This window comes from Vicia villosa, linkage group LG7, assembly GCF_029867415.1.
Source record: "Vicia villosa cultivar HV-30 ecotype Madison, WI linkage group LG7, Vvil1.0, whole genome shotgun sequence".
NCBI lineage: Eukaryota > Viridiplantae > Streptophyta > Magnoliopsida > Fabales > Fabaceae > Vicia > Vicia villosa.
Genome location: NC_081186.1, coordinates 4,449,410 through 4,465,018, shown reverse-complemented (window position 1 = coordinate 4,465,018; position 15,609 = coordinate 4,449,410). Strand labels below are relative to the sequence as shown.

The 15,609-nt window shown below is 33.0% G+C and overlaps 2 protein-coding genes across 5 annotated transcripts; both read left to right on the top strand.

Moving 5' to 3' along the window:
• The first annotated feature begins 2,531 nt into the window (after positions 1-2,531).
• LOC131620278 (E3 ubiquitin-protein ligase RGLG4-like) lies at positions 2,532-8,621 on the top strand. Of its 2 annotated transcripts, XR_009289045.1 has the most exons (12): positions 2,532-2,845; positions 3,065-3,149; positions 3,344-3,484; positions 3,591-3,704; positions 4,197-4,294; positions 4,382-4,461; positions 4,685-4,790; positions 4,894-5,021; positions 5,151-5,280; positions 7,473-7,529; positions 7,820-8,020; positions 8,574-8,621. XR_009289045.1 is itself a non-coding variant. In XM_058891285.1 (11 exons), exons 1-11 carry the CDS (start codon positions 2,642-2,644, stop codon positions 7,904-7,906), a joined length of 1,230 nt encoding a protein of 409 aa, XP_058747268.1. In that variant the 5' UTR covers positions 2,532-2,641; the 3' UTR covers positions 7,907-8,181. The 2 variants fall into 2 exon arrangements, 1 of the variants encoding a protein (XP_058747268.1); XM_058891285.1 differs by lacking the exon at positions 8,574-8,621 and having other exon boundaries at positions 7,820-8,181.
• A 1,055-nt stretch (positions 8,622-9,676) lies between these two features.
• LOC131620276 (uncharacterized) lies at positions 9,677-13,637 on the top strand. 3 transcript variants are annotated; one of them, XM_058891283.1, is made up of 12 exons: positions 9,677-10,152; positions 10,277-10,412; positions 11,044-11,180; positions 11,256-11,352; positions 11,530-11,608; positions 11,701-11,779; positions 11,875-11,977; positions 12,170-12,232; positions 12,323-12,544; positions 12,687-12,734; positions 12,812-12,868; positions 12,946-13,632. In XM_058891283.1, the coding sequence occupies exons 1-12, from the start codon at positions 9,773-9,775 to the stop codon at positions 13,030-13,032; spliced, it is 1,488 nt and encodes a 495-aa protein (XP_058747266.1). In that variant the 5' UTR covers positions 9,677-9,772; the 3' UTR covers positions 13,033-13,632. The 3 variants fall into 3 exon arrangements, with proteins under 3 accessions (XP_058747266.1, XP_058747265.1, XP_058747267.1); XM_058891282.1 differs by having other exon boundaries at positions 9,679-10,152; positions 11,038-11,180; positions 12,946-13,628; XM_058891284.1 differs by having other exon boundaries at positions 9,840-10,152; positions 10,282-10,412; positions 11,038-11,180; positions 12,946-13,637.
• The last annotated feature ends 1,972 nt before the right edge of the window (positions 13,638-15,609 follow it).

Genomic DNA, 15,609 nt, shown 5'->3' with positions numbered 1-15,609 from the left:
TGCTTCTGCTTCTGATCTCAAGTTCTCCAGATGCTTCATAGACCATGTTCTAATTCTTCTTGACCATCTTCTGATGTCTTGCGAGAGCATGTTCTGATGTTGTAATCCTGAACCTTCTGAGTCAGTGCTTCTAAACGCTGAATTGTGCATACTCCTTATATATTTCCTGAAATGGAAAATGCATAGGATTGGAGTACCACATTGTCTTATACAAAATTCATATACATTGTTATCATCAAAACAAGAATATTGATCAGAACAAATCTTATTCTAACAACAATAAAGCGCGGTGGCGGCTTTCACTGAAATAACGAGTCAAGTCACTTAATGGCTTTGATCTCAGATTTTCCCCACTACACTAACATATATTCAATTGAGACAAACAACATACAAATTCAATCCTATCATCATTAAACTTATAATATAGGCTAAAAGTATTAGTCACCCCTTACCTTAGTCAAATGTTCTTAAATGCTCTTCTCCTCTTCCTTGGCCCTTTCACGTTCTCTTGGTTTCTCTTCCTCTCCTCCTTTTGCTTTCTATTTCTCTTCTATCTAATTTCCTTATTTTATGAAAATAATAATTCTACTTTAGTAATAGGCTTAGTACTAACACCTCCCTTTTACTAATTGTCACACCGACCCAATTACCATATTTTCTTATTTTCTCCAATGATTCACTAAAATGCCAATTGATCCAAATAATTAATTTAAATTCCAATTAAATTAAATAATGAAAATAATGGGGTGTTACAATCAAGCCACCTCAGAGACTTGGGTATGCAGATCTTATAACTTATGCCTTAATCTCTGCAAGTGAGGTTCTAGACGAAGAACCCATATACTATAAAGAAGTTACGAGGAGCCGAAATAAGACTGAATGGATGAAGGCCATGAATGATGAGATGAAATCTCTTCATGATAATCACACCTAGGAATTGATCAAGAAACCTGCTGGAGCAAGGTTAGTCAGCTGTAAATGGATTTTCAAAGTTAAGGAAGGAATCGAAGGAGTGGCGTCGAGAAGATACAAGGCAAGGTTGGTCATAAGGGGTTTCACTTAGAAAGAAGGTGTCGACTTTAATGATGTGTTTTCTCCTGTTGTGAAACATAGGTCCATTCGAATGTTGCTTGCCACGGTGGCAAAATTCGATCTTGAACTGGAATAGATGGATGTGAAGATTGCGTTCTTGTATGGTGATCTATATGAAATGATCTTGATGAGGCAACATGAATGGTATGTCGAAAAGGGGAAGTAAGATTATGTGTGCAAGCTAAAGAGATCTTTATATGGACTGAAACAATCTCCTCGACAGTGGAATAGGAGATTCAACAAGTTCATGGCACACATAAGTTTCATTAGAAGTCAGTTCGACCATTGCGTTTACTTCAAATTTCTACCTAGCTAATTCATTTGTTATTTTGTTGCTTTATGTGGATGATATTCTCATAGCAAGCAACAATGTCGAAGATGTAAAAAGGGTGAAGGCTGAACTCAATAACGAGTTCGATATGAAGGATCTGGGAGCTGCTTCCAGGATTCTTAGAATTGACATTTGAAGAGATAGAAAGCAGTCAAAATTATACTTATCTCAAGAGGCATACCTACAGAAGATTCTTGACAAGTTTGATATGTCGAAGTCAAAGCCTGTTGTGACTCCAACAAACCCTCAATTTAAGTTGAGTATAGATCAGTGCCCCAGTACTGATGTCGAAAGAGCTTATATGAATAACATCCCATATGATAATATAGTAGGTTCTTTAATGTATGCTATGGTCTGTACTAGACCCGACATAACATATGCAATAAGTCTTGTAAGCAGGTACATGGCGAATCCTGGAAAGGCTCACTGACGAGCATTGAAGTGAATTTTAAGATACATAAATGGATCTCTGAAGAGGGTCCTAATTTATGGTGGAGCCTTGGGTGAAGATAATAAAGCAGTAATCGAAGGATATGTCGACTCTGATTTTGCAGGTTGTATGAATTCTAGAGTCTATTTCTAGATATATTTTCACTATGTTTGGCACAACAATTAGTTGGAAAGCAACACTTCAGAAGGTTGTTGCTCTATCAACCACTGAAGCGGGGTATATTGCCCTAACTAAAGCTGTGAAAGAAGTATTGTGGCTTGAAGGTTTTGCGAAGGAGCTGAGAGTTTGGGTTCATCAATACTCATAGTTTTTGAATTCCGTTGCTCTAACAACATAATGAAGTTTAGAAATATATATTTAAAATAGTTTCGAAAATGCATCTCCAAAAATCCCTAAACTTAAATTATGAGGTTGATTCAGAGATGCATATGTGGAATCCTCTGATTTAGAAAAAAAATATTCTTTTAGAAATATATATCCGAAAACCACTCTAAAAATATGAGATAGGGTGAGTTCGAAAATAAATATCAAATTTTAAAAATATTTTAAAATTTTCGGAGGGACCTCTAAAAAGACACAGAGGTGCATTAAGAGATTTTCAAAGAGCAACTAGTTGGTAAAATGCCAAAATTAAAAAGAAGCATATGTCAAATCCTAACATTAACCATTTATGAATCTAACGGCATTTTTATTTTCTAAATATATTTTGATAATTGTTTTATTAAATATATTTATATTTATTTTTGAATAACCTTCGTTGACATACAATGGGAAACTCACTGGCGAAAAAGCGCAAAGCTCAATTTTCCGGACACGATGAATCGAGAATCACGTCCACCACCACAAGCAAATCCCTCTCCAAACCACCGCAGTTACCGTCTGAACCACCGCAATCTCATCATGGCTTAGGGAAGCTCTCTGCGAAGAAGAAATATGCTCTGATTCCGGATAACTTTACCTCTCTTCAACAGGTTGCTCTTACTCTTTTCTTCCTTTCTTCCATTTTTGTTGTTTTGTGGAATTGAAACGTTGACTGAACTAGATTCTAATTAGGGTTTACGGTTCAAAAATTTAATCCGAACCGTTTGGCTTGGTTTTTTTTTCAGACCGAACCGATAAATAATCGATTGGTTTGAGATTTTAAAAATAATAATTAACATTTAATTAAATATTTTTTTTCACTTATACAGGTTACAAGTGCCTTGAGAAACGAAGGTTTAGAATCATCAAATCTCATCCTTGGAATCGATTTTACTAAAAGCAATGAATGGACTGGTAAGTAGTATTAGTATATTAACCAGGTGGCGTGGCTTTTACGATTTCAGTCGTTCCTTGTGTGGCGACACTGAATTGCCGCGGTGTGAATTAACCACAATTTGTTCTTTACTCAGTTATTATTTTCTTTTGGGATGTTTTTTTTTTATTTTTTAAATCTGTTTATTGCCAATGCATGGTTGTTGTTATTCAAGGCAGAATCTCGTTTAATAATCGAAGTCTACATGCTATTGGAGATACACCTAATCCATATGAGAAAGCTATTTCTATTATTGGAAAGACCTTGGCTCCTTTTGATGACGACAACTTGATTCCTTGTTTTGGATTTGGCGACGGTAAGGTGTAATAATCCCTTAAAACATTAACATGTATGAAAGAAACTGAGAAAGTCATTGTTTTTCTCAGCATTTTTACATCTGTTTAATATCTGTTACCGTACAGCTACAACTCATGATCACGAAGTGTTTAGCTTTCATGCTGATAATTCAGCTTGCCATGGATTTGAGGAAGTTTTGGCTTGCTATCAAAAAATTGTTCCAAACTTGAGCCTTTCAGGTAACTATGATCTGACCTTGTAATGTTATTCTTTTTTGCAATCAAATGGCTCTTCATGCTGCATTTGCTGGTTATAGACTTAAAGTGTTCATTGTTAAATGTACTCCATATATATTTATATCCAGAAATTAATAAAGAAAAATTATAGAGAATGCAAACAGTATGCAACTTTCACAATTCATTCCGACACCCTATACACGTTCGAGTAAAGTCTTAAGATTGAGTATATGAACGGAAAAATTGGTGTTTGATCTCTATGCCTCAAGTATCTGTTCACTCGGCATCACTCAGATTAGTCAAAGTCCAATATAACTTTGAATCTTGAGAGTATAGTAAAATCCAGTTTCATATAACAAGGCATGGAATAGAAATTGCATTCCACAATTATGCTCTTTTTATGGAATAAATCATAGAATGGAATCACCATTAGTTTCCTGCAGCGAACATTTGTAAACATTAAGAGTCATGGCTAAATAAATATTCTCCCTTTAGGACCAACATCATATGCTCCGGTGATTGAGGCTGCAATAGACATGGTTGAGAAAACAAATGGCCAATTCCACGTGTTAGTTATTGTTGCAGATGGCCAGGTATACACCGTTAAGCTGTATATTCAGGCTTGTTTATTTTTTAACTTTCCCATAGTTGCATGATTTTGTTTGATTTGAACTTCGAAGGTTACGAGATATGAAAATAATGGTGATGGAAAATTAAGTCCTCAAGAAGAGAGAACAATAAAAGCAATTGTTGATGCAAGGTAAATATGGAAAATTGATAATTATAAGCAACCTTAAATGCTCATCAAGATAATTTACAATAAAATGAATACCCTCTAGAAAAAATGAATTATCAACAAAAACGGAATTTAGCCTCAGCTATGAGTTATAACCATAACAGAGTTATTATTAACTATTAAAAAAAACTACATGCCAGTTGTGTAATCAAACATTAATTTTGTGTTTTATACATTCTGCTTCCAGTTCATACCCTCTTTCTATTGTTCTGATTGGAGTTGGTGACGGACCTTGGGGAGATATGAAAAAGTTTGATGACAAGTTACCTGCACGTGATTTCGATAATTTTCAGGTTACACCAAATTAGCAATAGTAGAGTGACAATAGTTACTTAGTTACATTACATTTTTTGCAATCACTTTGTTATATTAAAGAATCTTTCTTGTTTAATGTAGTTTGTTAACTTCAATGACATCATGTCTAAGAAAATAAGCTCCTCTGCGAAAGAAGCTGCTTTTGCTCTGGCTGCTCTTATGGAGATACCTTTCCAATATAAAGCAACCCTTGAGCTTGGATTACTTGGGTGAGTTCTGATACGCTAACTGGCTTTTCATTAGGTGGTTTTCTTTCAGGGTAGTTTAAATTTTCTGTTTGATGATTAATTATTTGTTTTTTTTTTCTTTTTCTGTTGTCTCTGCTTTATCAACAAAAGTCGTACTACAGGAAGGGCAAATAAAATGGTTCCAAGACCTCCTCCAGCACCTTATTCTCGACATATGCCACCAGATTATTTTCTGAGGAACATGCCAGAATCATCCATGGATGATGAGCGAAACCAAATGGTACATGTGATTGCAAAGCGTTTTATTATATTTTCTACTCTATTTCCTAGTAAGTTAATTTGGGTACAAGAAAACAAGTAATGATCAAGAGTATTAAACACATGACACTTTATTAAATTGTTCTCTAGAAGGTCAACACATTTTCTAAAAAGTGATCTATATATGAAGCTAGTAAATTTATCTGTTAGAAAATAGACATATCCAACTATCAACCAACAGCCAAACCTTATTCCCCTAGGTGAGGCAGGTTACATGAATTAAACTAAGTCATAAATTTTTGTTATAGATCATATCTTTAGTAAAACTATTGAGCTCTAAATCTTTCTTAATATTCTGATAATATTTTTTTTTTTGCAAGGAGTGTCTTAAAAATAAAGCATGCAGTGAGGTTTGGTAGTATAATTAGTTTGTATTCAGGGCTGATAGAGTTTTAGGACCCGGGTTAAACTCTAGTGATTTGGGCTCAGAAACGATTACCCAAATAGTCTTCATATCAACCTTTTTCCTCCAATAGAATCCATGCCAATCTAACAACCTAGTTATTCATATAAACCCCAACATAACACATTCAAAGAAAGCAAAATCAAGACAACCAAATGATTCAAGTGTTAAGGGTTTGGACACAACCTCAGATTGTCCAAATATTAAAATAATCACCATCATTAAAGGGACATTCATGAAGAGTTTGAATAGGAGGAGACAGGTGAGCGATTATAAGAGGAAGAATATAGTCATGCTGATTATGGTGAATCGATGGCAGTTCGAAGAAGTTTTCACAGTCAAAGCCAAAGAAATAAGAAGGACCATGGCTAAGACACAATCCCTCGCACACTTGCTACACCTCACAAGACAAGATTTATGATATCAGTGAAAATGTTGTGTTAAACTATATGGTGGTAAAAATAAATTTAAAGTTGGCAAAAAAAAGGAGCATCTACTCTACATTCATACAAGTTACAATGGTTTAACAAGGATAATGATGTAAAAGTATCTTAACGTTGCTTGTATATTTTTTTATTGGTAAAAAGTACAAAAGACAAGGTATGGTATGATGTTATTCTAATGAATGTTTGCCACATTCTTTTTGGGAGACACAATATGGTCATGCCAACATTTACACTTCTGTTAAGGATGAAGTTAAAATCAAGTTAGAACTTGTACCATCCAATGAAGTCAATGAACAAAAGGAATTCAAGACAATATTATTTTTAGTCGCAGTGGAACCATCAAGGTGACGAAGTTGTATTCGCCACTTCCAATTCCTAAGACACCTTGAGGAGATGTTAGTATGTATTTTATCCTTGGACTACCTCATACTCAGTGACAGTGACAGAAGGATTCCAAAATAGTAGTTAGTATATATGTTTTCAGAAATGGCTCATTTCATCCTATGTCAAATATTATTGAAGATGTCTTAGTCATGGTGCATAAAATCTTGACTTGAGGATGAGATTAGGGGAGAATGATGGAGAATGATAAAGGGTGATCGAGAGTATTTTGTAACTTCCAAGAAACAACCCAAGAGTTAAATTTTAGAAATAAGAGAGAATCTCTCCTTGAGGGTTTTCCATTCACAATAGAGAATAATATATTCACAATTACAATATTCAAATATCTGGTATTCTCTTATTTATACACATACACTTTATAACAATCTTAACTAACGAACTTATATTTAGTCAAAAAAAAAAAACTAACCAACCAACTTATATAGCAACTCTTTACTACTTTAACTATAACCTATACATAGTTCAATAATCCTAAGGAAAACACTACTAAATAAAGACTTAATAACTAGGAAAACAATAATATCTTCAGATTTTTCTAGCCACATGACCTACAGCATTCTTATTTACTAGATATTTCTTATAATCAATTACATGCATTAATGTCTTCAAAACATTTTATTTTGTTAAGCCCTACAAAAATTAGTATAAATAGGGCTCGTCACCAAGTGTTTTGGCAATCAAGCATGTTTTCCAGTTGAAAATTAGAGAATCTCTCGTTCCCTATTTTTCCTTCTGTCCCTTTTATTGTCCTGAGTCAAATAAAAGAGATCCAAAACAATTATAAATGCTGATTTTGTGGGATATCTATGATAATGCCAACAATCATAGTTTTCAATAATTGCAAAACTGACCAGTCCTTTTTGATGAATTATTTTATATTTTAATATCTCATGATTCATGCAGATATGTGCTATATGTTTGACCAATAGAAAGGATTTGGCCTTTGGATGTGGTCACATGGTAAGCCTCATTAAATTATCGGTCTCTTGTCTCTTCTTTTGTTAGACAATCAGTTTCATGATATTTACATGCATAAAAGCGTTTATATGTAGTTTATTTATGCATATTGATACAGTGGATGATAATGTTCAATAAAACTGTGATTTAAAAAAAAATCATCATTAAGTGCCATTAGTGATCATTTTACAATTGTTGCTTGAACTTTACTATCGTTGAGCTTTTAAGTCAAACTTAAGCAATTGTCATAATAATAGCTTATGAATAAACTCTTTTAAATATTTGGAATGCAGACTTGCAGAGATTGTGGGTCAAGATTAAGCAATTGTCCGATATGCCGACAGAGGATCACCAATCGCTTAAGGGTGTTTTCTGGATGATTGCTGAATGAAAAAGCTTGCACATTAGTGAACTGTATCATATTTATGTGTGATTGTAGCTTTTAAGTGTGGTGAAGAATGGTCATGCAGCCCTACTCTTGCTTAATATGATAGGTTGGATTTGTTGGATTGTTATAAGAATGTAGAAACATAGCAAGAATATGCAGAAATCATATGAATAAAAACCTGTAAAATATTGTACATACTCCTTTATTTGCTTCTTCTGTTCAAGTTTTACTTGTGTTTCAAAAGATTCTACCTGTTTTGAATTGAAATCTGAAAGGTGTGTTCCCTAAGTTAATCCAACGTACTAAAAGGAAATATTTGCATAAATGTAGTGGGTTTAATTGGTACTATGAAACTTGTTTAAGGATTTAACTTGCCACCCTTTGAGTTGATTCTGACACCCTCCAACTCAGCTTCTGAAAATTTTAAATTTTTTGGGCGATACTAGAAATTTTAAAAAGTAAAATATCAGAAATTTCAGAATTCTTGGAAGAATTTTACTGAAATTTCAGAATTTTAGAGAAAATTTCATGGAAATTTCAGAAATTCCGGTACTTACCTCAAAATTTGAAATTTCCCATAGTTCAATTTTATTTTTTTAAATTTTATGTACCTTCTTCTTTCACTAATTTTTTTTAAATTTTTTATTTTTATTTTTCAGTGAAAACCAAAGAGAAGGACAACACAATTGTCGGCACAATTATTTTAAATTTCCTATATGAGGTCAGTTGTGAATCAATTCTAAATTTAAATAATGACACCAGTAATGTGAATCATTAGATTTTGTTTTTTAAATTCCCTATATGAGGTCAGTTATGTGAATCAATTCTAAATTTAAATAATGACATCAGTCATGTGAATCATTAGATTTTGTAAGAAAAGTTTTCTTTTCAAATCTAACAGCTCCTATTCTTCATTTTTCGCGCTATTTGTTGTTTTAGAGAAGTTTTTGATAAATTTTTAATTAATCATGAGGTTTTAGTTGGGTATAGTATCAAGCAAAATTTATTCAAAATTTTAACTTATTTTAAAATATAAAGTTATTTTTTAAAGTTATTTTATATTACAATTTAAATATATTAAATTTTAAGTCTTTTTAAATACATATTGTTCTTATTTTTTTCTTCTAGTTTTGATATATTAATTTTTCGTGTGCGTGCATGGTCTAGTGGCGAAAATTTGTATCTTGAAGGTGTGCTTCCCTTAAGATCTCATGTTTAAATTTTACTAGGTACAAATTATTTATTTAAAAATTAAAATTAATTTTTCTCTTAATTTTTGACTTTTATTTATATCCGTAAGTATGAAGGAAACACTGTGGGCACCAATTTCAAGCCACATTATTCTTTATACTTTTATTATAGTAGTTGTTAATATTTTACTAGTTAAAAAGAATATAATAAAATGATTTGTTTTAGATAAAAAAAATATTACCTCTTTCATAAGGTTATTAATTTATTTTCTAAATTATTGTAAGATAGTCAACTCTTAAACAAGAAATAATTTGAAATTGAGGATATAATTTCCCTTTGAATTTCCCACTGAGTTTCCAAACCATATTAAAGGTATTAAAAAAAAGCATACAACAAATTTCAACCCTAAAGGCCCTACTTCTGGGAAAACGCTCACACACATTAATTTATTCTTAGATTTCATAATCTTAGTTGACATATTCTCAATTTTGTTTCTTCTAAGTAATTACAGTACATAATAAATAATTTATCGAAACATCATGGAAAATCACTAAGTAAAAAATGTCCAATATTTATAACAACTTCATACGTATCAAATGTTTTGAACATGTAGTATATCTCTCCCTCTTTCTCTCTTTTTGTGAATCTTAAAATTTGTATTGCCTAGATGCTTGTTTATGTGGCAACATCATTGGACCTAAGTTGGTTTCTTGAGTTGTTTGGTTCCACTGAAAAGGAAACACCCATTTGTGATCATGGCAATAAAGTTGATGAATCTAATTCGTCACGAGGTTACATATTATTCACAATTTTGATTGCTCTTGTGTTGTTGAAGTTTTATTGGACCGGAGAAAACAAAGAAATCAATTCCAATATCAATGAGGCTGATGATGAAGAAGAAGAACCGGAGTATCCTGCAGACGAACATCAGCTCAGTCACCGGGCATCCGAGCACCGCGGTGCGTCTCCAAGAAACGTTATTCCGTGTGCCTTCTGTGGCAATTCAAGCACCACAAGATGTGCTCGCTGCAAGGTTGCTAGATATTGGTAAGTATCATGAAATAGTTGTATTTTTGTGAATATAATATAGGTATGTTTAGTTTTCAATAAAGTTAATGTTAATATATAATGTTTTTGGTTAATATTGGATTTGTTTTGGTATTTATATTAGCTCAGGAGGATGCCAAATAGAACATTGGAGGTCATGGCATAGATATGAATGCATTGAATTAGAGAGTGAAAAAGATGAAGCAAGAAATGTTGATCAACACCAAACCCATATGCTTGTCGACGACAAGTATGATAATGTAAGGTTCCAAATATTAATTTCCATATCTCATAATTTATTTATCATGTTGATTTTGTCATATATGTGCAAGTTGAACTCACTAGGTCAGAACAAGGTTGATGTCAAACTATTTTGACTGGTCATTAACAAATAAAATTACAAGTGTTACGACCATTTATTTTATAATCATGTTCATGTTCAGACAAAAAAGTGTTCAAAATCCTTATTAAAACGTTTTTTTATATAGTTAGGTGAAATTGTAGAAAAAAAAATGTCTTTTAAACTCAACGACTAAAACTTTATATTTTCAAACATAAAAGAGATTAAAATTGCATTTAAACCAATATCTTCTTTCGAAAGATCATCACTTGTGTAAAATTATTTTGAACAGTGTCTGTTGATAAAATATATCTATTTTCACAACATGTTATATAAAATTGCTTAATTTTTTCGGGTTTTTTTTGTTGTTATGAATTTAATTTATGTTTGTTTTGTCTGTTTGTATGTGGTGTGATTTTCATGTAAAAAATAAATAAAATATTATTTGTATAACTTTGATTGAAAACTGGTTTGGTTGATAGTTTCTACAACCCACCCACATAATATTAGAAATTGTGATAATCACTAATAAGAGACTTTTGTAGTGGAAGGAGAATATCCGTAATGTGGAGATGAATGTATCAAGTAGCAGCAGTAGTGTGAAGAACTGTGAATCTGATGTTGGGTGTGAACAATGTGGAAGACCAAGTACCACCAAATGTTCACGATGTAAATCTGTCGGATACTGGTTAGTTACTTACTCTCTCTAACTTATTAATATTTTCACTATTACATATTCCATAAACTTTGATTAATATTTCAGCTCTACAAAGTGTTTGATTACCAACTGGAGATGGCATAAATATAATTGCACTGCAGGAGATGCCAATTCAGCTCAACCAGAAACACCTAATGGAAATGTAGGTTTACTCCTTCAATATTTCATTTACATTATATTCTCAAACTATAATAAAGATTATGCAGAAATCGCAGACAAATGGATAAGATTGTACAGAAATAGCAGACAAACGGACAACAAGTTGCGCCACTATCGAACTTATATTATAGTTGAATATATTTTAACTCTTTCTTTGTAGGTTGAATTGCTCAATCACTCAAATGAAGAACAAGAGAATATTCATTCACCTAGGCCACTTTATTTGGAGCTTCATCCTGGTTCCTTCCTCTTTCTTTTAATACTTATCCTTAATCAAAAATATTTTTCGGAATTTCTTAATTGTATTGTATTTACAATTCCAATATCTCAGTTACTACAACTACCAATGAAGCACAAGTGCATAAAACTCAATGGGGGGAACATATTGAAGATGAACTAGTAAAGTCTAGGTAACTTTTTTGTTTTCATTTGTTCTTCATGTCTAGTATGTGTTGCTTGTATAAAAACATCAAACATAGAATTTGCTTTCTATTGTTAATGTAAGGAAGGAGAACTTGGAACTAAGGTCAGAGCGTGACGAGTGGAAGAAGCGGGCGAGTTTCGCTAGAGAAAGATTTCAAAGTTTCAAGGAAGAATCTGAAAAACAAGTAACTTTAGTATTACATGACATGCTTCATAACAATTGAAACAATTTCATGAAACCATTTACTTCTTTCTTCTTCTTCTTCTTCTTCTTCTTATAATTATCTGTGTTGAGAAATGAAGATGAGTTTTCTATTGTTGATAATTATCTAGTTCTTTTGTATGAGTTCTTGTTGGTTAATTTAGTTACCACATAGATTGCAGCACAAGATAACATTGCAGAGAAGAGAAAGTTAGAAAAACATATACAAATGGTAGAGGTATGTTTTGTTTTTTAGACTATTTTATAGTTGATTTTTTCACAATTCTTGTATTCGGTTCTTATATATGACTTAACTCGTCCTTGCAAGAGCGAATGTACTAAGCTGAAGAAAGAGCTAGAAGAACAACACAAAGATATTCAATATCTTACACTAGAATCTAATAGGAGTCACGAGATGGCACAAATTGCCATAAGAGAAGTTGAAGCAATAAAACAAGAGCTTATAGAAGAGCGAGAAAATGTTGAACGAATTAAAGCGAATTTTACTAGAGATATTACATTCTCCAACTCAAAAGCTATTGTCGCTGAGGTACTATTTTTGTGTCTCAGCTATTTTATTAGTTTTTTTTTTTCATTGATATGAGAACCCATAGCTATTTTATTAGTTTGTTAGAAATAACTATAATTTAGATGAAAATTTTACATTTTATGTTCTTGATTTTATTGGTTAGGCAAAACTCAGTGATCTTCAGAGAAAAATAAAGTTGAGAGAGTATAAGGTGAATAACATTTCAAAGTCGTGTTTACATAAACTTGAACAGGTTTATTTATGCAAGTATAATGTTATGAAATGTAGGCATGCACTATATGTCTGACTAATGAGAAGGACATGGCCTTTGGGTGTGGACACATGGTAAGCTCTCATAGTAAATAAATACTTGTTTTTTTACCTACCAATCTTTCTCCACTTATAAAGAAATTCCTATGCAGACTTGTAGAGACTGTGGATCAAAATTATCAAAGTGTCCAATATGTCGACAGCAGATTTCAAGTCATATTAAATTGTTTTCTGGCTAACTCACTGTTTTTGAGTACTTTTTTGTGGCCACCAAATATATCTTGTACATAGATTTTCATACACTCATAGTGCCACAAAGCAACATATAGTTTACAATTAAAGGAAGGTAGGATCAACTATAATTTCTTCTATTGTTGTTAGACAACTAAACTAAACTTGAAATGTACAAATGACAATAAACATAGAATGTGTCAAGAATTTCAACATATAATAGAATAGAAAGTGACATTTTCATTTGATATTAATCCTAATACACATATACTTTCATTTGATATTAATCCTCAATACACATATACTTTCAAGCTCCTATCAAATACCATCTTCACTTTCAAGCTCCTATCAAATACCATCTTCAGTAGAAACATCTGTTAGACGATAGGAATGGTCTAGAGGGAGGTGAATAGACCACCTTTTTGACTTAAAAAAATTTTAGTTTTTTAAACGTGACTTCCCTGAATCACTTAATCGTCTAAGAGCGATTGCGTTATCGGGGACCGGATATGTGCACTAAACCGAATGGATGAAAAGTGGCAAATAATGAATTACGTTTTAACGAATATATCAATTGCTTCAATTTCACACTAGATGGTATATTACTCACAATGAACGTTTATACTAAAATTTGAACAAAAAATTGATTGAGTAATTTTATCGAACACTTGGTGATTGATATTTACCAAACCTTAGTTTTTGCTCAACAATGGAAATAAATGAAACAAATAGAAACAAGATAAAAGTAAGAACGATAAAGAACACGAGATTTGTTAAGGCAGTTCCTCTATCGTCCTCGCAGGAGTACGTCTACCCTAATTTCAAATGAAATTAGGAAAGTTTTATTTGATTGCAAAATGTTTAACAAGGATAGAATGTACCAATCACCAACTACACACATGCAGTAAAATTGAATACAATTCAATCCTCTCATTGATTCAAGTTGAATCAAGTCAATGTCAATGATCTTCACCGATCAAGACCCAGATCGTTCCTTTCTCAATCCTCCGGTTGTAGAAAATTTGTTGAGCGGATCTTAAATCCCTCAATCCCTTATGCACGACTGAATTGATTACCAAAGCGAATCGATCGTAAAAAACCTTCGTACGAAATCATTGATGAAGAAGGAAAAATCCTAAGGTTTTATACAAGAAACACCCTCAACAATCTTCACTCGAACAAGATAAATGTCTACCGTCAAATCTCGAACAAGACAAATGTCTACCGTCGAACCTTATCAACACACGTTCCTTACTCCGATCGAAAAAGATGATTATGTGTGATTTTCGATCAATAAGCGAAAGGTTGAAGATGAGAAGAAGCTTGAGTATATCTTTCACGTTTCTTGTGAAAATGCTTGAGAATGATCATTTGAATATTTATACCATACACATTGCATAGGCCAAGTTGGATACAGCAAAAAACCAGTTTGAGAAGCGACAGGTCGACCTGCTCCTCTGCATAGGTCGACCTGTAGAAAGTATTGCACCTGAAAATGAGCTAACTGTGACACTTGCGTCGACCTGAAGGGTCGGCGTGCGCATTCCCGTGAGTTCCTCAAAATGCCATGCGTCAACCTAGTCCATCAATGCGTTGACGCATTTTGCTCTTGCATTTGAATCATCCAAAATTTGATGCGTCGACCTGAAGGGTCGGCGTGCGCATACCCGAGATTGCACCAATGTTCCATGCGTCGACCTGAAGTTGTAATGCGTCGACGCATTCAACCCTTACATGGAATTTTTCAAAAAATGCTTGTAGTAGGTCGACCTATAGTGTTTATGAGTCGACCTATTAATGTCTTGTAGCAAAAAATGCTTATCTTTGTTGCATTTACTTGATTTCTATGATTCCATTCGAGTTGTAGTTAATCCATAATGTTTTGACATCATGAAAACTACACCATTGCCCTCACATACTCCCCCTTTTTGATGATGGCAAAACTCGTGAATCTTTGTCGAGGCGTTGCTTAAGCAAAGTGCTTGCTCCCCCTTTCTACATGCTCCCACTATGTTGGTGCGTGTGTTTTCCGTAGCTTGCTGATTCACTCATTTTTCTCCCACTTTGACAACATCAAAAAGAAACAAGCAATATTATACATACATGGTAGGATAACATCATTCAATATTTGATCATTACTAAGCCCTTTTGCAATCATAATCATAAAGCAATCATTCACATAAAACAACGCTTAATGATAAAATGAAAAAGACGACAACATAACATAAATAGCCAAACGCGTAATGAGCATATAGCTCAATTAATATCCTTACACAAACACAAAGTACGGTAGAATTTTGTTCAGCATAGCATAAAATAAAGTCACAAAAGCAATAAAAATGTTCATGAAAGTATGTAAATGGTGTATGCATGAAAAGGAGAACACTAGGCATCATCATCTTCATGTCTCTCTTGGTCCGGAGGTGGTGGTTGAGCTGTCTGAACCGGAGGGAATGGATAATGTTGCATGAAGGCGTTTGTAAAGGAGGAAAGTTGGTTGCTCTGAGCATCTATCATACCATAGAGTGTGTTGTACCATTGCTCTTGAAGTGTGGAATAGGCCGTAAATTGAGTACCTTGCTCAG

Excerpts from the sequence above, each read along its gene's own strand:
- LOC131620276 (XM_058891282.1), top strand. The coding sequence starts at position 9,773 with ATGCTTGTTTATGTGGCAACATCATTGGACCTAAGTTGGTTTCTTGAG. Across the intron at positions 10,413-11,037 it reads TCGACGACAAGTATGATAAT|TGGAAGGAGAATATCCGTAA; the intron begins GTAAGGTTCCAA and ends AGACTTTTGTAG. Across the intron at positions 12,869-12,945 it reads CCTTTGGGTGTGGACACATG|ACTTGTAGAGACTGTGGATC; the intron begins GTAAGCTCTCAT and ends ATTCCTATGCAG.
- LOC131620278 (XM_058891285.1), top strand. The coding sequence starts at position 2,642 with ATGGGAAACTCACTGGCGAAAAAGCGCAAAGCTCAATTTTCCGGACAC. Across the intron at positions 2,846-3,064 it reads ACTTTACCTCTCTTCAACAG|GTTACAAGTGCCTTGAGAAA; the intron begins GTTGCTCTTACT and ends TCACTTATACAG. Across the intron at positions 5,281-7,472 it reads ATGATGAGCGAAACCAAATG|ATATGTGCTATATGTTTGAC; the intron begins GTACATGTGATT and ends TGATTCATGCAG.